This window comes from Cryptomeria japonica, chromosome 4 (assembly GCF_030272615.1).
Source record: "Cryptomeria japonica chromosome 4, Sugi_1.0, whole genome shotgun sequence".
NCBI classification, from domain to species: domain Eukaryota; kingdom Viridiplantae; phylum Streptophyta; class Pinopsida; order Cupressales; family Cupressaceae; genus Cryptomeria; species Cryptomeria japonica.
In genome coordinates this window covers 258728747-258752381 of record NC_081408.1, presented here as the reverse complement: position 1 = coordinate 258752381, position 23635 = coordinate 258728747, and the positions used below count along the sequence as shown (strand labels likewise).

At 38.6% G+C, this 23635-nt stretch overlaps 2 protein-coding genes across 4 annotated transcripts in view; both read right to left on the bottom strand.

The window, feature by feature from the left end:
* Window positions 1–22499, bottom strand: part of LOC131065563 (uncharacterized) — a 320439-nt gene extending 297940 nt beyond the window's left edge. For 2 of the 3 annotated variants that reach the window (XM_058000113.2, XM_059219782.1), the window contains exon 1: window positions 22125–22499. In XM_058000113.2, the coding sequence (XP_057856096.2) occupies window positions 22125–22336 (212 nt within the window). In that variant the 5' untranslated portion in view covers window positions 22337–22499. The remainder of the gene's footprint in view (window positions 1–22124) is intronic. The other variant, XM_058000111.2, reaches the window with a different exon arrangement.
* Window positions 8957–11061, bottom strand: LOC131875453 (uncharacterized). Its single transcript, XM_059219781.1, has 3 exons — window positions 10078–11061; window positions 9583–9991; window positions 8957–9485 (listed from the first exon to the last, which is right to left on the bottom strand). The coding sequence occupies exons 1-2, from the start codon at window positions 11005–11007 to the stop codon at window positions 9680–9682; spliced, it is 1242 nt and encodes a 413-aa protein (XP_059075764.1). The 5' UTR covers window positions 11008–11061; the 3' UTR covers window positions 8957–9485; window positions 9583–9679.
* Window positions 22500–23635: the final 1136 nt, after the last annotated feature.

Below are 23635 nucleotides of genomic sequence, written 5' to 3'. Positions count from 1 at the left end.
TGAAGTTTGAAAAATGAGCAATTAAAGCCTAAATCAAGATTTTCGCTCCTGACCCTTCCAAAGGGTCCAAAGCGAAAATCAACCTAAGACTCATTTCTTGCCTTATTTGACCAAATTTTGATTTGCAAGGCATTTTGAAGGGAAGAGTAGACATGTTTGGATGTTGGAAATGTTTGAAAGCCTTGAAAAAATGAAGGATTCTAGCCAAGGTGAATTTCGCTCCTAACCCTTCCAAAGGGTCCAGAGCGAAATTCCTTGCAAGCCTATTCTTTTGACCTTGTTTTGGCTTAAGACCTTATCCCTTGGGTGAAGGATGACATTTAGTTACCTCTTGAGGTGATTTTGAGTTGGAAAAAGGAAGAATCAAGCCCAAATCATGATTTTCGCTCCTGACCCTTCCAAAGGGTCCAGAGCGAAAATCCTCCTAGACCTCATTTCCTTCCCTATTTGACCAAATTGTGATGTCCAAAGCATGTTGAAAGGGGAAATGGACATGACCTTTCCTTTGAGAGTGTTTGGAAGTTGTGAAAATGAAGGATTTTAGCCAGGAAAGGAAATTTCGCTCCTAACCCTTCCAAAGGGTCCAGAGCGAAATTCCTTATAAGCCTACTTTTTAACCTTTCTTGGACATGAAACCTTGTTCCTAGGACAATGAAGGATGAGATTCTACCTTGCAAAGAAGTTTCAAGCTGAAAGAATGATGATTTTGGGTCAAGAATGAGATTTTCGCTCCTGACCCTTCCAAAGGGTCCCGAGCGAATTTTCTCAAAACCTCTCTTTGCTATCAATTTTTTGCTAGATCAAGTGTGAGCTAAGGTAAAATCAAGGAGAAGTTGCCCCTGAGAGTGACTTTAAGTTGCTAGAAACCACGAAAGATGAAGGAATTGAGCCTAAAAATGATTTTCGTCCCTGACCCTTCCAAAGGTTCCAGAGCGAAAATCCTAAAAAACCATCTTTTCTTTCAAAATTTGAGCAAAGTCAAACCTGGACAAGGGTGAGAGAAGTCATTTGGATTGCCTTAGAGTGAATTTTGGTCGCCAAGAATGCAAATTTTGAAGCCAAATGAGAATTTTGCTCTGGACCCTTCCAAAGGGTCCAGAGCGAAATTCTTAAGATCACCCTTTTTCCTTGCAAATCAAGTCAAGATTTTGGTTTTTATGACCTGGAGAGGAGTGAGGCAAGGTGTTCTAAGTCTTGGAGGTGATTTGAAGTTGAAAGGATGGCGAAATAGCCCTAAAACAAGATTTTCGCTCCTGACCCTTCCAAAGGGTCCAGAGCAAAAATCCTAAAATCTACCTATTCCTTTCAAATTTATGCTAAGCTATGCCTAGACCAAGGTAAAAGATGCCCTTGTGATTGCCCTTAAGTTGATGGTTTTCTCCAGAAGTGATGATTTTAGGCCAGAAGAGGAAATTCGCTCCTGACCCTTCCAAAGGGTCCAAGGCGAAAATCCTTCAATCACCTATTTTGCCTTTCAAAATCAAGATAAACTTGGGTTGGATGAGAGAAGAAAAGTGTTTCCCTGCCTTGTGAGGTGGATTGAAGTTGAAATGATGAAAAAATGAGCTACAAACAAGAAATTTGCTCCTGACCCTTCCAAAGGGTCCAGAGCGAAAAACACTAAAACCATCCTTTTCTTCAAATTTTGTGCTAAGTCAGGCCTAGACTAGGGTGAGAAAAGCTATGTGGAATGCCTTGGAAAGATGTTTGACCTTCAAAAATGTGAATTTTGAGCTAAAGTTGGAATTTCGCTCCTGACCCTTCCAAAGGGTCCAGGGCAAAATTCTTATAGGGTCTGTTCCTGGAGAAAACCTTGGGCAAGTTTCATGTCTTTTTGTTGATGATTTAAGTTGAAAATGCTATTTTGAAATGAATTTATCATGTGTCCTTAATCATCTTTTGGTTTGTTTTGGCAGATGAAAGAAGACCAGGCCAGGACAAGGATGACCTTCTCCAGCCCAGCATCAACGAGGACGACCTTCTCCAGCCCAGCCTCATCAAGGACGACCTCTTCCAGTCCAACATTTGAAGGAAAGACAAGGTGGCATCCCAGTCATCACTCCTCCAGTCGGGTTGGTCCACTTCAGCATGTCCAAATTCAATGTACCTGACTCATCAAAGATGGCACTAACTTCGATGTACCTAACCCGGCTATCCATTGGTCGAATATTCCAGAGAAGACATGTGTCCATATAATGCAATTATTTCATTGGTCAGAATTAAGTTTGTTGTAACTAACCCTAATTAGGGTTTTCATTGTAAAATCTCGGCCATTGATCTCAAATTGATCTGAGCCATTAAATTGTATTGAGGGCGCTATATAAGCCCTGGCTCCTCATTTGTAAAGGCTGATAGTTAGTTGGTAGTTAGAAGGTGAATAGTTAGCTAATAGTGAATAGTCAGTTGATAGAATAGCAATTAGAGTAGATTAAGAAGAGAAGGCAAGACATTGTTGCCTTAATTGTAAAGACTTCTTTTCATTGAAGATATGGTGGAATATGTTGTTTCTTTGCAATGTGCATGGTCTCTTGTTGAATCTTCATTTTTTATGATAGATGATTAGATTGAGTGAAGAAAATTGTTGAATGCACCTGTGTGGAATTTGTCTAGTCCATACCACTAGGATCTTACTGATGGTAAGTACGCTCTGCGTGGTCAACTGGCATAAAATGAGCTTAATCTTAAGTCATTACACATCTATTGTTCATGCATTATCTTGAATGGTGATTATTGTTAGATGGTGTAGGATTTGAACGTATTGGAAGCATCCCTTAGAAGATCGCACTGAGTTGGTGTTGAATTGTTCAACCTGATGGTGAGACCCAGCCCAGTAGGACTCCACCTAGTCATTCATCCATCTTCTCGCATTCTAGATAGTAGAGTAGACTTCCTGAACCTTGCATCTTTTGTCATTTGTTTGTTTTCCAGTTAGTTAATAGGACCTGTGATTCCAGCAAATCAGACGTTTAGGTCGTCAAGTGTAAGTCCCCTTGTGATTCTAGCAAAATCACATCATACCACAAAGAGCTTATCCACACGTAGAGATCCTACATAACAGAACCTTGGAGTTACTCCGACTGATCCTTCAGCGAGATCTTCAGCAGTTGAGAACTTTGTTCAAGAGAGGATAAGATACTTCGGTATTTTATTCTATGTTCGCATGTGCATAAAAAACACATCAACACATCCTTAACATAGGTCAAGACTCAAACTCGACAAAACTCAACAAGTTTTGACTCAGACTAGACAAAAACTCAACAAGCCTAGATTTTGACTCAAACTCAAGACTTAAAAAAAACTCCACATATTAAAAAATACATAAATTATAAAAAAAAATTAAAACATTTGAAATACCAATGTAACTCGAGGATGCACCTCAAACATTATTCTCACATTTCCCCATTCAAGGTCATTTAGGGGATGGAGTTGACTCAAACTCAAGACTTAATAAAATCTCAACATATTAAAAAATAAATAAATTATAAAAAAAACTTTTTAAAACATTTGAAATACCAATGTAACTTGAGGATGCATCTCTAACATCATTCTCACATTTCCCATTCAAGGCCATATAGGAGATGGAGTGATGGGATCAAAATGTCCCCTCTCCATCCCCAATTTCAATTGTTTTTGATAGTGTCCCCAAGACATATGTGAGGGGCGTTTCATGAGAAATCCCCCTTCTACAAGAACTCTATGAGGCCAACCTATGATCCACGACATCATTCTGATTTCCCCGACCCTTATAAAATTGAGACCCTTAAAAATACTTGGAAAAAAAAAAAACTAACTCTTTATTGGATCCTTCTGGGGAGGGGGGGGGGCGCAACTTTTAAGATTGTGCCACAAGAACATTCACTTTATGTTTTCTTCATTCATCATTTACATTTTTTTTATAATTTTGAATTTATTTTTACAAGCAAGACAATGAAAGAAAAGCAGCATGTGCCATGGAGGTCCTTTTGGCCTCAACGACATTGATTTGAACTTGGTGGAAATGGATCCACTCCTTAACCCCATTGGAGGAAACCACCCCAAAACACCCTCTACTTTTAAAAAATCAAGAATAAAGTTTGTTTTGTGTTGCATCAAATGCAAAACAATGCATTTTTTTAGTTATCCTCAATAGCTCAATTCCATTTATACTTTTTGTTTGCTATGTCAATCTCAATTCCAATTAATTTTGATTTGAACATGTATATATATACATACACATATATATATATATATATATGTATATATAAATATATGTATATACATATCTATATATATGTATGTATATGTATATGTATGTATATATATATACAGACATGTATATGTATATACATATATATATACATACATCCCCATGTCCCCATGTCTTCAAAACTTGGTGAACAACTATAAAATACTGAATTTGGAGACATCATAGGTAGTTTTCCTATTAGTTATAGACCAAAATGGGAATCCAATATCAAGTGCTATGTGATATGATGGTAAAAGACTCCTAAGGAATAATATCATCATCAAACCTACCACAATCATGCAATGAAGCCTTTGCTAACACTTCCACCTATGCCAACACCTACGCTTCTACATCTACTACCCATTATGCTACTTATTGACATGTAAGTTCTAACACACCATCCACCTAGAGCCACTAGGAAGTTGATCACTATGCAATTCCTGTCATCTATCCACCCATAAGACAAAACAGTGCAGCAATTTCACACCAAATCCTCTTTAATTATTCTGCTCCAATATCAATGTTTTTCAAGGCTTCAACCAACAAGGAGCCACTCAAATCATATGAACTAGGTGCATTGCATCCTTTTGGCCATAGTCCATGTATTTACCAACAACTTCCAATATGGGCTCCTCACAATGCTAAATGTTATGTTATCATAATAGGAATAACTAACACATGTTGTCCTTGGCTCATGATGCTTCTCTTGGTTCTACACATTACCTCAAGCAAAGGTGTAATGTCCCCTCCCTAGTTGACAGGCAATTGAGCAGGATTGGCCTATCATTAGGGTTTTCGTAGGCCAACAGAGTGGATAGGGGACCCATCCAGAGGTTTGTGGAGCTACGCAAGAGCTTTATAAGCCATTTTGGTAGTCTCCTATTTTTTAGGAGGGGTTCCTAAATTTTAGGGATTGGCTAGGAGTTGACCGAAATGCATCAAGAGACATCAAGGATCATCTAGAGGCTTGGGTTGCAATTCCTATTTTTTAGGGAGGATCCCAATTTTTCAGGAAGGGATTGTCAATTTACCCGCTATTTTTAGACATCACTAGGATGGCATGTGCATCATCAGTTTTCAGTTCAAGATGGCTAAGTGATGTGGTTTGAATAAAAATTAAATATTAAAGTATTGACTTTAATATTTAATTAAAATCAAATAAAGTGATTAATAATGTCACTATAATAAATTATTAAAGTAATAAAAGGACCCCTTGTCCTAGTTGAGATAACGTTGTTTTAAAAGAGGGCCATTGAAGGGGTATTAGTCATGAACAAAATTTGAGTTTTAATAATTGCATAAGGGGTCCACTTTCCAACGCCGAACGTTGAGGAGTTATATTTTATTAAAATTTGACTATATGAATTTTATAAAAAGCCCATGATTTGGATGCCAACTTTGGGAGGAGCATAATTTTATTTAAAATTCATTTTTAATTCATTAAAGTGCATGGAAAAAACCCTAATTAGGGCATTGGCTTTTGAGGAAGCATAAAGTAACATTTGGGCTTCATTTTCTAACATTCATTGATTCATTTTTACATCAGCAATTGGAGAACTGAACTCCAAGGATGAATTTCAGCAGCCTTTCAGAATTTTGGGAACGAAAACTCCCTAGAGATTTGTGAATTGGACGAAAACCTAGATCACAGTTGTGGGAAATCTATACAGGGTTTCCATTTGTGCTTAATTGGAGTATTTTACAAGCAGATTTACAGGTTATTTCCAGCAAATAAGCATCAAGGGTTTGGTGAAATCATATCAGTGAAATTCAAAAAAAGTAATTGTTGTCAGGAAAATAATTTTACCAATAATTACTGAAATTACCTGCAAGGGTTAATAATAAAATTGTTTGCAGCAGAAATAAGGTGAAACATGGCAGATTTGGAGGGATTTGAGATTCCTCAAGCCAGATGTACTCTCTCCTAAGCTGGTCATACTTTGCCTAAGCCAGCAGTACCATTACACTAGCCATACATTCATTCTTGCAGGCCGTACTATGCAAGATTGTCACTAGGGCTTGAGCAGATATTGTGATCAGAAGTTGTCATCAGCAAATTTGGAATTCACCACGCATCAGGAAGATTCTATGATTCAGTTTGTTTGGCCAGTTGAAGAATTTTGGCATTTTGTTGTCATTGATGTCAACCGGTACGAGATAACCACCGGTAGTAGAGATGGATGTGCAACACTGCTATGAAGGAGTACAAGATGTGATATCTTTGATATCACCTTGTCTTGCAGAAAACCGATAAGGCAAGAAAAAGTGGCCAGTGGAGTCACCAATACACAAGTTAGTGCCTGACTTGTGTGATGAGATAAAGAAGTGTTTGAGCGGTTGTTTGTGATGAAGAGACAGAATATTACCTAAATCACATCAACACTGGAGGAGAAGAATGAATAGGTCACCGGTATGCTGTGAGGCTGCAGAACAGCAGGACTCCCACTGGATGAAGTTGCAGTCATCATGAGAAGCAATGACTGACAATGAGGAAGCCACTTGAGTAAATTGCAGGATGCAGAAGATAAGGTGTCACTCCACCAGTAAGTGGAGATTATCTCTTATTATGCACTATGTGCATAACTGTGAAGAGGTAAAGGCAAGTACTTGAAGGCTCACATCGGATCCACCGGTGAATTGAGGGAATGCCTTAAGTGCATGAGATCAAGACCGACAGAGAAGGCATGTTGAGATACCAGTTCAGAGGAAGTGAGAAGTATCAAGGAAAAGGTAAGGCTAAGCAGATGCAGTCAGAAATAGATTGACCTGATTAAAGATGGAGTCTTGTGAAGGGTGATGACATGGCGTCATCAAGAGTGGTAACCGGTATGTAAGTCCATCGTTAATATGGACAAGGTATAGATACTTGATGGGAATGTGCATGCATAGGTCAGTCATGTCTGAAGACCGGTTTGAGGGTTACACCGATAGAATAAGAAAGGTCATGACAAGAAGGATAATTGGCATATGCTAGTAGGGTTTGTTTATCGGTAGATGGAACCGGTTGTTTGAATGTTCGGTGACTAGGCCTGAACCGACAGAATAGTGTGATGAGGTGGATACCGACAGTGATGCCACGAGAGGATGAAATGGCAAACGTGCATGAGGTGGCGAACCTGCATCAGATAAAGATGAAATGTACAATCGACGGGGTAGGTGTAGAGTTGGTCGACTGTGATAAAAGATCCCACAAATCACGGGACATGTTGCAGATTGTAGCAGGGGTTTGTGGCTCGAGGTCTGAAGGACAGCTACGAGCCAGCTAAGAGCAATTGAGGAGATCAAGGCAATGAAGGAAACAGCACGACGGTTCTTGTGTGTTTTGACCAAGAGATCTATTGTTAGGATAAAAAGTAGATCACCGGAGATGGAAGGCGTGATCCAGGAGGTACGTAAATGGCGGAGTTGTGCAGAGTGGTTGTCTGAAAGATCAGATCGGAAAGGATCTAATTAGATTTGGTTTTGCCTCGAGGGTGGTGAAGAAACCCTAACCGCCTGATTTTTGAAATGGTCTTTTGGCGGGAAACCAGTCTATAAAGATGAAGGCAAAGGACATTATCAGTGGCTGCCGTAATAGAAGAATATTGGTGCTACTGCGAAGTGTGATACTTCTGTAGGTAAGAGCAAATCAACCTAGTGCTTGACGAGCATCTAAGAAGTGAGTGAGAGTGAGGGAGAACCTGGTTGAAGCATTCAACCGGTAGGAGAGAAGAACCCGTAGTGTTCATACCGGCAGAGTAGAAGTGAAGGAGGCTGCGAAGAAGGAAGACAAAGAACTGGCAAAGTGTTATACCGTTGAAGAGCAGAGAGTAAGGTGTAGATCCAACAAAGTAGAAGAAGATGATAAGTGTACCAGTAGAGTTCATCGGCAGTTAAGCAACTGAAGTGAGCAGCAGTAGAGTGAGTTGGTGTAGCAGAGAAGGCATCTCACCACCAGAGTAAGACATATGATAAGGTTGCAAGATTCACTTGTAACAAGATAACTACTTATGTATTTGATGTTTATATTGTGAACACTGAGTTGTTGCTCAGTGCAGGGGTTGGTGCTCCGTGGGTAGATGCCCTAAAGGCAGGGGTTGTAGCTCCTTTGGGTTGTAGCCCATAAATCAGGTAGGGGTTGTAGCTCCTTGGGTTGGTGCCCTAAAGTCAAGGGTTGGTGCTCCTTGGGTTGGTGCCTTAAACTTTGTAACTGTGTTTTCATTGTGAGGCTGGATTGGAGTAGTAGACTCTAGCAACATTGCTCACCGAGGTTTTTCCCATCTTGGGTTTTCCTCGTACATGCTAGTGTTATGTGATGTCCCTTGTGTGACTGCATTTGTGTTGGTCTCCCCACTAACCGGTCAGTCTGCTTTGAGGTAGATCTATGCAAGCTTGAAAAACTCGAATTTTGCAATAACTCGGCAAGGCCAAAAAATTTAAAAAACTCGGCAAAACTCGGCAACTTTATCGAACATTTGAAAATACATTTTTTTTATATATATAATTCAAAAACACACATTTATACCAAATTTGTATAACATATATGATTTCCATGATATATAAATCAAATTTTTTTGGTAATACATAGCAACAAATGCAAGTATCATAGCATAAACCAAAAACCAAGTGCAACATATGAATAAGAGTTCAATACATATCAACGTATCATAGTGACAAACTCATAGAGTCATAGACCACAAAACAAGAACCTCTGAAATTCTGATTACATATCAAGTTCAAAGTTTGGTATCAATGAAAATAAGAAATCATAAATTGCGTCTACGACTAAAGCTCAAAACAGATTGTGGCCGCTGGGTGGGTGGTCCTGAAGTAGTGGCAACATCCTCAACACTAACAGGTGCCTCTGCTGCATGATCAACCTCCTACTCCTCCTCACGTGCTGCCACTTCCGCATCCCATTCCTCTCCTGCCCTCTCCAACTCACTCAGCTGCTCATTAGTAAGGAATGGATCCAAATCATTATCAACATCATTAGGAGAAGCAACCCATTCTGCTGCATATGGATCAATGTCATCCAAGTCAAGTGCTTCATGTGAATCTTGCCCTAGCACCTTCTTCTCATGTAATCGAATGTTGTACCGCACATAGACAAGACCATTCAAGCGTTGTTGAGTCAACCTATTGCACTTTTTTGTGTGGATGTTCTCAAAAACACTCCAGTTGCGCTCACAACCAGAAGCACTACAAGGCTGTGATAATATGCGGATGGCAAGCTTTTGAAGATTAGGCGTTGTGGCACCATAATCTTCCCACCACAAATCTGCAAGGATACAAAATGTGATTTATAACTTGTAAAGATTTCAATAATCTTAAAGAGAGAAATAAATGGTAAAAATTAAACATATGTTTTTTTTTACCTGGTCGTAAGGTGGCTCTCCTACATTTGCAATCAGGTGAAGAAAACAATTCCCCTAAGGCCTTCTTATAGCTCTGCAACTCATCAAGTATCAGGTCTCAAAGGATCTCATCATCAACTAATCTCCGAATGCATGTGTCAAGGCCAATTCTAACCTCTACATCTGCTCTGAAACTCGGAGAGTAAAAAAACTTGGGATTCAAGAAGTAGGCAGCAGCATGAATATGTTGGTGGAGTTGATGGTTCCACCTCCGATCAATTATGCGCCATATGGGTTCATACTTGGTCTTGTTTGACCCATACAAGTGTTGAATCACCTCTTTGGCCTTATCCATGGCCTCGTATAGATACCCCATGGAGTTATGATCCCCATCCACCATTCGTAGCACCCTCACCAACAGTTCCGACACCTAGATATAAAAAATCTAACAAAATCAGTAGATTGAAATATTAGAAAGTTAAATAATAAATCATCAATTAAAGTTTCAAAACTTACATTGATGATCTCCTCCACTATCTTGGCAAAATTAGTATCAAAAATGGCAATCACAACCTTCTCTGCTTCAGGCTTTGTAGCATAAGGACTCCCCAACCATCTTTCACTCACGAACATCCGCTTCAGGTTGGGCAATGTAGCAAGTATGCTCTGCAAGGTGAGGAAATTGGTAGCAAAGCGTGTGACCCCCGATCGCACAAGATCCTTACCTTCAGTGTGCTCTCTCATAAGATTCAGGACCCATGTGTGATTGTAGATGTATTTGGTGATATTCCTTCCATCTTCAACCACTTTCTTTACCCAACTTAGTTTCCCTATGTCCTCAAGGAGCAAGTCAAGACAATGGGCAACACAAGGGCTCCAAAATAATGTCGGATGTCTAGCCATTAGAAGTCTGTCGGCTGCCACATATGCAGCTGCATTATCAGTCACAACTTGGATGACATTCTGCACTCCCACATCCATCACCACCTCATCCAACATGTTGCACAAGGTCTCCGCATTTTTCACTTCATTGGAGATATCAATTGATTTTAAAAATACTAACTGTCCTCCTGAAGCAACTAGAAAGTTGATGAGTGTCCTATTCCTACCATCTGTCCATCCATCAGAAAGAATGGTGCAGCCATTCTTTTCCCAAATAGTCCTTTGCTCTTCCACTAATGCATGAGTGTTTTGGACCTCATCCTGCAATAACAGTCCACTTACCTCGTAACGGCTTGGGGACTTGAACCCCTTACCTGCCACAGTCAACGCGGTGACCAATTGGTCCCAAGATGGACTAGAAATAGCATTGAACGGAACATCGTTGTAGATAAAAAATCTAGCACACGCCACCTTGGCTTGTTGGTGAGCCTCTTTATTCCATGCAGTGCCAAGCAATCCAAGTTGTGCACCAGGAGTGTTACGTGGAATAAAGAAGTTTTCCATGTTGCTGTCCAAAGTTCCCTTTGCTCGTATCCGTGGCCCAAGGGAAGAACCAGATGTCCCCACATCTGTATGTGACCCTATGGAACTCAAATCTGCCATTGGGGCTGCCATTGCTTCTGCTGTTCTCTTTTTTGTTGCCTTCCTTTGATCATATGCTTCAAGCGTTGCTATTGCATCTCTCGTAGCCTCTTCAGTACATTCCGTACAGCTTGTGGTATCTCGGCATTGAATTTTTGCAAGGTGATATTTGAACCTATTAATGCCACCTTTTACAATTTTTTTGCAATGGTTGCAAAAAACATCTCCTCGTTTTGGACCTGGTCTCCCATGTTTCCAACAAGGGTCTCTCTTTTTGCCACCAACTTTAACTGTAGAAGCTGAATCCATTTTCTTTCAAAAAGATGTGGAAAAGAACCTAGCAAAAGAGAGACAACATTTGGAGATCAATAACATTGTTAACAAAAAAAATCACGAACATCCAAAAAATACAATGACTGTATAACTATATTTTATTTACAATCATCTATTAATAGATGACTATCTAAAATTAAAATTTTTAATTGGTTGTGTATTTTTTTCAGTTTTTAACTTCAAATTTAAATTTAAATGAAATACTTTAATACACATTGACATTACACAGTTGACAGTCATTTCAAATGACTATGTATTACACAGTCATTTCACAATTGACTGTGTAATACACAGTCATTAATTACAATGTACATTAATGTATTACACAGTCATCAGTCATTTGAAAATGACTGTGTATTACACAGTCATTTCAAATGACCGTGTATTACACAGTCATCAGTCATTTGAAATGACTGTGTATTACACAGTCATTTTAATTGACTATGTATTCACAGTCATTTAAAATTTTAAAACATAGTCATTTTAATTGACTATGAATACATAGTCGATTAAAATTTAAAATGACTGTGAATTCAAAATAAAACAATACAATCAATGTTACACAGTCATTTTAATTGACTATGTATTTCACAGTCATTTGAAATGACTGTGCATTACACAGTCATTTTAATTGACTGTGTATTTCACAGTCATTTAAAATTTTAAAACATAGTCATTTTAATTGACTGTGAATACATAGTCGATTAAAATTTAAAATGACTGTGAATTCAAAATAAAACAATACAATCAATTAAAATTAATGGTAAGTTGCTAAGTGTAATACTGTAATACAAAAATGAAAAGACAAATACAAAATCACAATAGTTTTTTACAAAATACAAATCATACAAAAATTAAAAACAAATACAACTTTGAATCTTGCTGCAAATGCAAAAAGATCTAAGAAAAATCACGAATAAAAACTTGGTCGCGCGTGCAAATGCAAACCCTACTGGAAATCACGTGGCATTTTTTGCCTGCGTTTTTTGCCTTCCGGAGTCACGCGAAATGGAATAAAGACTTAGGTTTTTTTTTTTGCCTGCAACTTAAGTCGCATTTTTCTCGCGTTTTGTGCCGCATTTTCAGGCAGGTTTTGGCGATTAATGGCGAGTATTTGTCAATAAAATCACGGCAATTATATGAAAAAATGGTGCCGAGTTTTTCCGTGAGTAACTCGCGCGCCATTAGGGCTCGCGATTACTCGCAAGTTTTCTAATGGCTCGCCGAGTTTTGCAAGCTTGGATCTATGCTCACATAGGATTAGTAAAGGGAAAAGATTTGAGAACCACTGATTCATCCCCTCCCCCTCTCAGTGGTGAATTGTGTCTAACAATTGGTATCAGAGCATAGGTTCCCAGTTAGACAAGCTTTCTCCAACTTGGGTAGATTCGGGCTTAAGGACACAATGGTTTGTTTAGTGTCAATCTCTGCTCCTCTATTTGATGGTTCAATTTTTTCTATTTGGAGTTGCAGAATGGAATTTTTTTTATCCTCTTTAGGGTTTGATGTATGGATGTCAGTAGTTGATGGTCTCCCTAGAAAGATCAGTCTTCCTACCGGAATTGTAGAAGAAAGAAGAAACCAATGCAATGAAGAGGCTATGAAGGCTATATTCAATGGACTCTCTAATGGTGTCTCTTCACAGGTGGACAAGTGTAAAACAGCAAAGAGCTTATGGGAAAGATTGAAGAAGCTCTATGGAAATGAACCCTCAACTGTAGAACCAGCAATTGAAGTAAATATGAGAAATACATCTCATATTTATCTGGACGATGAAGATAGATCTGCTAGCAGCCGTAGCAGTGATGAAGAAGGAACTCACCTCTTCATGGCTCAAGAATCTGAAAGCGGTTGGGCAAACAATTCCCCCCGACAAGATGTGTTTGGCAGTGATGATGAAGAAAAGGAAGACATGGCAGATAGATCTAGCCATCAAGATCCATTTGATAATGAAGAAGAAGTAGAAGTTGATCTTGAAGGGGAGCTTGTAAATGCACTTGAAGAACTCAATAGAGTTAAAAGGGAATACAAGCCATTCAAGAATGCTGCCATAGTAGAGCAGAACCGGCTATCAAAATGCCTTGAGGAATCTGAGAAAAGCCTCTCAGAGTTGATGTCTCAAGCAGGAGACACCAAGGAGTGTCGGTGTGAAGATCTAGCATCTAGGCTAGAAGTGAAGAATGAAGAAAATCAACGACTGCTTGGAGAAATGAAGATTCTCCGAAATAACCTTGAGAAGTGTCAAGATGAGCTCAAGGTAAGAGTCTGATTTGATAGCAACAAAGATGCCCTGGCCAAGGATACTGAATGTTCAGGAAGTAGTGTCAATGAATGCTCCACCAACAAGAATGTCCCTCACAATGACATTCTATTTGTCTCCTCCAATGGAGAAAACAAAGGCCAAACCTTCTTAGTGAGAAATGCTCCCTGGAAGAAGATTGATCTAGATACAACCGATGAGGACTTGTGGACAAAAAAGAAGACTGGTGTTGCAAGAAGAAGGAACACTGAAGATCCCAAAGGAAAGGGGAAGATGAGAGTAGAAGGCTTCACCGGAAGCAAGAAGATGAGGAAGCAGCAAAGAAGACCTCCTACCGGCAGAGGACAAAGAAATGCTATCACCCACAGGGGAAAGCAAATGTGGGAGAAGAAGAGACCAGATGGAAGAGCTGCACAGAATGGACAACCAAGGATCCATTCTCAAAGAAGAAGAAATGGAGATGCAAAACCAATAAGATCTCCTCATGCATGGCAAAATAAATTTGTAAGTCATATGCCATCATTTACCGGTTACTATTTTGCATGTAATGCCTATGGCCATAGGGCAGAAGATTGTAGAAAGAGATCTAGAAGGAATAATCTAGGATCTCATAGTCAACATGCATATGAACAAAATGTATCCAGGAATAGATACAAGCACGTCCCCTCTCTCAGTTATGCAAATATTATTTGTCATGACTGCAATGGATCTGGCCATAGAGAGTTTGAATGTAGGAAGAGGAACCTACAGTCACGTGGAGGCCGACAAAATGGCTATGCTCTGCAGAAAAGTGAAAACAGAGCATATGGAAGGCAGAGACCTACATGGAATCAAAGGAGAAATCTCCCTGCAGGAGCAAGAGGTCCACCGGTTCCGGTTGCTAGTCAAAGCAACATGACCAGGAGAAGATGGTCAAACCGGTATGTCAAGAGATTTCCCAATCATGAAGTTGGGATGGATGTTATGTGCTACTATAGCACTACTTCCGGTTGTGATGGAGAATCAGAAAATGGAAAGACCCATCAGCAGAAGAAGGAAAGACTTGCTCCCAAGCCTGAAAATGGGAAAAAGGATGAGACCAAGCAGACATGGAGGAAGAAGACCATGGACCAGCACTGTGCATCCAAGGCACAAGTGATATCTCCTAAGGCCTAAAGGAGATGCAGGACCCCAAGGGGAGTAGCACATTGAATTTATTATTCATCCCCCCTCAGTGAAGAAGGCAACATGGAAGAACATACTGTTGCCGATGAAAAGGAAGGAAGTAATAAGTGTGTGTAGAGGCTGCATTAACTACACACCTACTGATCAGTGTTCGATCACCACTACATGCTTCAATGAGTAAAGCTTAACAATTGGCTTCAGGTGTTAACCAATTTGTGCAGGATGTTACCGGCTTGTATACTAATAGGTACTTGCAGGTTATGTAAGACAATGAAGTTGGAGATCATTGCATTAGCCCCGGTAACATGGAGTGAAGTTATGTCTCAGGTGGTGTTGATGAAGACCTGAGTGACATATGTTGGCCCCAATTGTTGATCAAGCAAGGTTGTGTGTTTTCTGGGCTAACCGGTTTGTCTCTTGGCATGATGATGTCATTGTATGGCATTGGGAAAATTCAAGATCATGTCATAGGTTGTGGTGGAATAATGGAGTTGAAAGATCATCAGATGATCTCATATGCATAGCTAAACCGGCATATGGAGGAGATCGGAATCCTGGTAGAGTACCTGATCGGAAATAAGAACCTGAAGTGTATGACTCAAGGGGAGTTCAAGTGCTCATGATGCAGAGTTGGCTTGCTTGAACTTGTAAGGATACTGACTGCCAAACCGCAAGAGATGTTACAGGATGACCGGTAGGTGAGTAGTATTCACTGACGCATCAACAATGGTATCAGCCCTTCTGTAACTTGAGTGCTCTATCAAATAGGATTAAAACCCGCATACTCAATTGGTGTCAGTTGATCGATAAGATCCCTCATCTCAAGTGTTGTGACTTGAGAAGATGTAACAACCAGTAACAAGCTAACAAGTGGTATCAACGGAAGTGCTACATCCAATGAAGACAAAGGGGGAGAAAGAATTATATCAGCGACCGGTAAACACAGGGAGGAATGATATCCTGACAGTACCCATTGTCATTGTTGTCAAAGGGGGAGAAGGATTTTGTAGTATACTGCATACTACATATGTGTGAATCCATGTATCACAATAAAGGGGGAGAAAGACTATGTAATATGTCGGATACTACATGTGTTGACATCAATGCCAAAGGGGGAGATTGTTGGCATTGTGTTGTCATTGATGTCAACCGGTATGAGATGACCACAGGTAGTAGAGATGGATGTGCAACACTACTATGAAGGAGAACAGGATGTGATATCTTTGATATCACCTTGTGTTGCAGAAAACTAGTAAGGCAAGAAAAAGTGGCCAGTGCAGTCACCAGTACACAAGTTAGTACCTAACTTGTGTGATGAGATAGAGAAGTGTTTGAGCGGTTGCTTGTGATGAAGAGGTAGAATATTACCTAAATCACATCAACACTGGAGGAGAAGAATGAATAGGTCACCGGTATGTTGTGAGGTTGCAGAACAGCGGGACTCCCACTGGATGAAGTTGCAGTCATCATGAGAAGCAATGACTGACAATGAATGTGCTCATATCAGATCTCATGTGCCTGTTTGAAGAGATGCTGCACAAATGGGGAAGCCACTTGAATACATTGCAGGATGCAGAAGATAAGGTGTCACTCCACTGGTAAGTGAAGATTATCTCTTATTATACACTATGTGCATAACTATGAAGAGGTAAAGGCAAGTACTTGAAGGCTCACATCGGATCCACCGGTGAATTGAGAGAATGCCTTAAGTGCATGAGATCAGGACCGACAGAGATGGCATGTTGAGATACCAGTTCAGAGTAAGTCAAAAGTGTTTGTCACCTTGACAAACCGGTAGAGGAATGAACAAAATTGATCAGGGAAAAGGTAAGGCTAAGCAGATGCAGTCAGAAATAGATTGACCTGATTAAAGATGGAGTCTTGTGAAGGGTGATGACATGGCGTCATCAAGAGTGGTAACCGGTATGTAAGTCCATTTTTTATATGGACAAGGTGCAGATACTTGATGGGAATGTGCATGCATAGGTCAATCATGTCTGAAGACCGGTTTGAGGGTTACACCGATAGAATAAGAAAGGTCATGACAAGAAGGACAACTAGCAAGGTGTCATATGCCAGTAAGGTTTGTTTATTGGTAGATGGAACCGGTTGTTTGAATGTTCAGTGACTAGGCCTGAACCGACAGAACAGTGTGATGAGGTGGATACCGACAGTGATGCCACGAGAGGATGAAATGACAAACGTGCATGAGGTGGCGAACCTGCATCAAATAAAGATGAAATGTACAATCGACGGGGTAGGTGTAGAGTTGGTTGACTGTGATAAAAGATCCCACAAATCACGGGACATGTTGCAGATTGTAGCAGGGGTTTGTGGCTCGAGGTCTGAAGGACAGCTACGAGCCAGCTAAGAGCGATTGAGGAGATCAAGGCAATGAAGGAAACAGCACGACGGATCTTGTGTGTTTTGACCAAGAGATCTGTTGTTAGGATAAAAGGTAGATCACCGGAGATGGAAGGCGTGATCCAGGAGGTACGTAAATGGCGGAGTTGTGCAGAGTGGTTGTCTGAAAGATCAGATCAGACAGGATCTTATTAGATTTGGTTTTGCCTCGAGGGTGGTGAAGAAACCCTAACCGCCTGATTTTTGAAATGGTCTTTTGGCGAGAAACCAATCTATAAAGATGAAGGCAAAAGACATTATCAATGGCTTCCGTAATAGAAGAATATTGGTGCTACTGCGAAGTGTGATACTTCTGTAGGTAAGAGCAAATCAGCCTAGTGCTTGACGAGCATCTGAGAAGTGAGTGAAAGTGAGGGAGAACCTGGTTGAAGCGTTCAACTGGCAGGAGAGAAGAACCCGTAGTGTTCATACCAGCAGAGAAGAAGTGAAGGAGGCTGCAGAGAAGGAAGACAAAGAATTGGCAAAGTGTACCGGTAGAGTTCATCGTCAGTTAAGCAGCTGAAGTGAGCAACAGAAGAGTGAGTCGATGTAGCGGAGAAGGTATCTCACCGCCAGAGTAAGACATATGATAAGGTTGCAAGATTCACTTGTAACAAGATAACTACTTATGTTTTTGATGTTTATATTGTGAACACTGAGTTGTTGCTCAGTGCAGGGGTTGGTGCTCCTTGGGTAGATGCCCTAAAAGCAGGGGTTGTAGCTCCTTTGAGTTGTAGCCCATAAATCAGGTAGGGGTTGTAGCTCCTTGGGTTGGTGCCCTAAAGTCAGCGGTTGGTGCTCCTTGGGTTGGTGCCCTAAACTTTGTAACTGTGTTTTCATTGTGAGGCTGGATTGGAGCAGTAGACTCTAGCAGCATTGCTCACCGAGGTTTTTCCCATCTTGGGTTTTCCTCGTATATGCTAGTGTTATGTGATGTCCCTTGTGTGATTGCATTTGTGTTGCTATCCCCACTAACCGGTCAGTCTGCTTTGAGGTAGATCTATGCTCACACAGGATTAGTAAAGGGAAAAGATTTGAGAACCACTGATTCATCCCCTCCCACTCTCAGTGGTGCATTGCGTCTAACAATTTTTACATCAGCAATTGGAGAATTGAACTCTAAGGATAAATTTCAGCAGCCTTTCAGATTTTTGGGAACGAAAACTCCCTAGAGATTTGTAAATTGGATGGAAACCCAGATCACAGTTGTGGGAAATCTATACAGGGTTTCCATTTGTGCTTAATTGGAGTATTTTACAAGCAGATTTACAGGTTATTTCCAGCAAATAAGCATCAAGGGCTTGGTGCAATCAGATCAGTGAAATTCAATAAAAGTAATTGTTGTCAGGAAAATGATTTTACCAATAATTACTGAAATTGCCTGCAAGGGTTAATAATAAAATTGTTTGCAGCAGAAATAAGGTGAAACGTGGCAGATTTGGAGGGATTTGAGATTCCTCAAGCCAGATGTACTTTCTCCTAAGCTGGTCGTACTTTGCCTAAGCCAGCAGTACCATTACACTAGCCATACATTCCTTCTTGCAGGCCGTACCATGCAAAATTGTCACTAGAGCTTGAGCAGATATTGCGATCAGAAGTTGTCATCAGAAAATTTGGAATTCACCAAGCATCAGGAAGATTCTATGATTCAGTTTGTTTGGCCAGTTGAAGAATTTCCAGTTGAAGTCAATAATTTTGCATGCAAGTCAGGCGTGGGTCTTCGCAAGTCCACTATTTCTCTCAGTATTTGTTTTTGATAATTATTGTTGATACAAATAAAGTCAACTAAAGTCATTATACCTTAGTGGATACTCTTGTACTGTGATTACATTTCTCCAATAAAACCCTCCACCAGTTGAGCACATTGAATTCTCCAATAAAACCCTCCACTGGTTGAGCGTTGGACTCCGGGTATGCATATTTGACTCAATTTGATAAATTCTGAAAGTTACTATCTTGCTGTTATTAAAAATCAGAATTCTGGAATTGTTATCAGTCAATTATAATTCTACAATTTGGGTTCAAAATCATTGTTGCAATGGCATATGATTCATATTAAACCCTTATTCAAATATTGACATCACAACCCAAGCAAAAACACTTGAAAACTATTCTAAAACCTTCAATCAGCAATATTAAAATCTGGAAAAAATTCAGTTCAGACTGGTTGGGGATCTTTCAAAAGGTTGCACACCAGGAGTATCATGGAGATCAAAGAACCACTGTGAGTGTGACTACACTTGGCTAGAATTATCTCTAATAAATGAGCCCCATATCTATGGGAGAAGATAAGAGTCTCTAGGTCTAGAGGAGAATTCATCATAGTTGCAACTGCCTCAATTGTCCTCTTCATTTCTAATTTATTCTCCTCATATAAAGCAAGGCAACTTCATCTCTCATGTAATCTTAAGTTCCACTAAATTATACAATTGCATATCTCAGTCAAGGATTCATGCAAGGTCATTTTTGAGGCAATTGAGACCTCCTATCATCATCAAACCACAATGATTGCATATCACCGTTCCTGCCTCTATATCTCATGTGTCATGCCTCCAAGCGAGGTCCTTGATCTTCTCACTACTACAATTACTTGAGGATGTCATATATAATTGCAAAGTATGAAAATAGAAACCGTAGCAAAAAGAAAACATTAAAAAAATAAAATAAACTTCTACAATTGCAAACCTTAGCTTTAAATGAAGGAAGAAAAGGAAAACTAAACGAAACATGAAATATTAAAACCCTAGAATTGCTAGAATGCAACAAGAATGAAAAGAAAAAAAAATCAAAAAGCAATAAAATGAGTTACCTACCTACCAATCCAGTCAATAAATCTGCCGTGTCAGTCCAAGGGGCCTCAAAATGAATCAAACTCTCCTTTAAAATAATGCAATGTTGTAATAGAGTGAAGGGCACAAGAGAAATTATCAGAAAACAAGGAAAAAAACACTATTTTTTCTCTTTAAGGCAGCGGCCTGCACTTTTCTGTTATCAGGAAAGTTTTTGGGTTGGGTTCACAGGTACTCATGAGTTTCTAGGCAAGTAACCCAGCAAGTACTCACCTGAAACTTGCTTATGATTTACATGAGAGTAACTCACCTGGATCACAAGTTGGAATATTACTCAAGAAATGTTTAAACTAAATTATGTACCCTAGCTCACATACTCAATCTCAGCAAACCAAAAAATTTCGAACTCAGAAAAACTTGACAACTTAAAAAAATACTTAAATTTCTAAAACAATACAAAGTTTATGCAAAACACATTTACAAAATGCGTCAAACAAGTTTATAAAATGTTGACGAAGTGTTTTCTGTTAGATTTGAATACAAATAGAATATAAAATAACATCATCGTGGGAATACAACAGCTAGCTTATACTAATATGGGTTCTGACGAAAAAGACCAATGTAGTGCCTTGTCACCAAAGGAAGTCATGGCAAGATGAACAAAAATATGAAACATATTGTGGGTTCTGACAAGATCGTGGGAGTTGAGAAGAAAAAGATATCCCGCCATGATTGTAGAGGGTGAAGCTTCCTTTCTCCTATCAAAATGTTCTTTCAATATCCAATTGAGATAAACATATTTCAGAACTCTTTGCGTTCCCTGCCCCGCTTCCCCCCCCCAATTTTCATGCAACTTTTTTTCCACGTTTCAGTGTTTTTACTATGTTTCAATGTTTATTCTGCATTACAGATTTTTTCAGCTTTTTGGGTTTCAAAGAATTTTTTCAAGTTGTACTGTTTCCTTCACAAAATGCAAGTTGTCACTGAAAACCCATCTGCTGAGAACTTGCCGAAAATCTGTGCCAAAACTCGCAGAAACTGAGCAGTACAAAAGTCATGAGTAAACCTTGCAAAAACTCACCTTGTACTCTGCGAGTAATTAAATCTGGCTGTCACTATCTACCTTTACTTAATTCTCTGTCCACTTTGGACCTTTCAATTGAGTGTGTTCTAAATGGGATGAGAAAGACTGTCATGAGTTTTCCAATGTAGCAAAACCTGTGTGCTTTTCGGTGTATGGTATCATAAATAAGCTATTACTGGCACTCCTTTCCTTTGCCAACTTTATGGCCTCATGTCATGAACAACCTAAGCAGTCAGCTTGTAATGATATGGGGACGGAATAGCATCCAAAGAACATCACAGTAAACCTTTTTACCAGTTGCCTTAAGGCATAGTCGCCATGATACTTGGAACATCATCTTAAGTAGGATATAGGAGTATATGAATACCAGCAGAGGTCCAGAGTTCCCGTTACTGAACCTAAGTCTTCTGGTGAGTGTGCCTTGAGGTATTTTTAACCCTTATAATGAATTGATAACAATGTCTTGTCCAAAGAAACCCAATTTGCTCAAATTGTAAGCCAAGTTTAACCATGAACAACCCGTGTTTGCTCAATTTGTAAACCTAATGTAAAAATAGTCCTCTTTGCTAACCAAACTATAAACCTCTTCAGACTATAACTTAATCAACTTCAATGGCAAATTCAACGAAAGAATAAACAAATTAAAAAAATGAATGCCTATTAACAGTCTTGCCAACAAAGCAGAGTCATTTGTTGTTTAAAATGAACCCCGTGCTACAAAGCGTCACAATAACAAGATAATTCACCTGTTGATTATTAAAGAGAAAGATCAAACACCAATCGTCTTAAACATAATTCAAACCTTGGGCATAATATAAACTCGTACGTAGCCGAAAACAAGCATAAAGACCAGAAGAAACATATAATGAATTGGTACAAAAGTAAAGAAATTTACTGCAGTGAATACAATATTTTTCCTATCAGACAGAAGCAGGGATAGTTAATATTCTATCTATTAGAAAATAAAAGAAAATAAGTGCTTTGACGAAAATGATCATAGACTTACACATAAGCAACAGGAAGTCCAAAACTGAGAGAACTTAGCTCTCGCACAAGCTCATCTTCAATACCCAAAATGAGGTCACAGGCACCCACTATAATTTCACCTCCAATCCAATTACCGTTACATTGTTTTTCATCTTTTTCTTCTTTCACATAACTTTCTGAGTGAGTAAATTGTATTTTTTTCTTCTTCATAGCGATCTGCCCATCCTCCATGCTCTGCTCGAATTACTGTGCCAACAAAATAATCATTCTTCAGAAACCACTTCCCCAAGTTTGGCTATTTATAATTCAAATTTTAGCCTCCATGAAAGGATACATTTTTCCAAGCTAATGACAAAGTTGGTTTCGTTACCCTTGTGTACTACTCACCTATCAACCTGTCCGAAACTCGTTAGTTCCACTATAGGTGGGCTACCATAGCATCCATTAGCAGCAATTAATTTTAATAAATATACTAATCAAATCATTTAATATTCCTCTTTGATTATATATAATTGTGTTTTGTAAGTGTAAAATTGAATCTCATCTACAAATTTGAATGTATACTGCATATTTAAATTTTTTTGGTTTCAATATTTAGGTTCTATTTATTTTAATATTTGTGATTTAAGTAAGAAATGATAATGTGTTATATAAAACAAAGATTAAGAATAATAAACAAACATACAATATATCTATACTATTGTATCAATTTTGATTTTAAGTTCTAATGATAGTGCAATGTAATGAGTAGTCAAACTCTTCTTAAAATTTATGAATGAATGAAACTTTGTAATTATATATAACAATCTAATTTGTATATTTAAAATATTTAATGCTTTAAATGTGTGAAGTGTCAAAATGATCTAAGATAAATATAGTTGAAATTATCATAGTATAATTCTTAGGAATATATGAAGATGCAATTTTAGGTGATAATCAATATATTTCCAATTTTCATGTACAAATATATCAATTTCTAACACATTTTTTAAAAAAATTAATATGACGAGACTACATCCATATTTCAATTTCTAACACATTATTCATTACACTAGATAAATTTTATTAAAATGAATCCAAAATTATAAAATTATAAAATATATAAATCAAATAATTAAAAATACATAGAAATATTTATTACTATAATATATACATATAAATTTATAGTTATTAATTATTAAAAAAGAACATAATTTAATAAATAAACATAATATCATTACAAAACAAACTTTAAAAAAACATGGACACATTTTTAAATAAATGGAAACTAAAAGGGACCACACAAGCATGGAAACCAAATCTCACAAGATGTAATGTCTAAGACTCGTAGAATCATTAGCAAGTGCATTACATTGAGTTATTTAAAAACTCAACAAAATTACTGCAAAAGCTAAAAGTCAAGTGAAGGGTTATTTCTCTTTCTTCTCAAAATATTCGTTTAATATTTTAATTTAAGAACATAAAATATGTTAAATATATAATAATATAGTAAAAATAAGAGAAATAAAAATGATTTTATTGTCTTCACAA

Excerpts from the sequence above, each read along its gene's own strand:
- LOC131875453 (XM_059219781.1), bottom strand. The coding sequence starts at position 11,007 with ATGGAAAACTTCTTTATTCCACGTAACACTCCTGGTGCACAACTTGGA. Across the intron at positions 9,992-10,077 it reads TAGTGGAGGAGATCATCAAT|GTGTCGGAACTGTTGGTGAG; the intron begins GTAAGTTTTGAA and ends TTTTATATCTAG.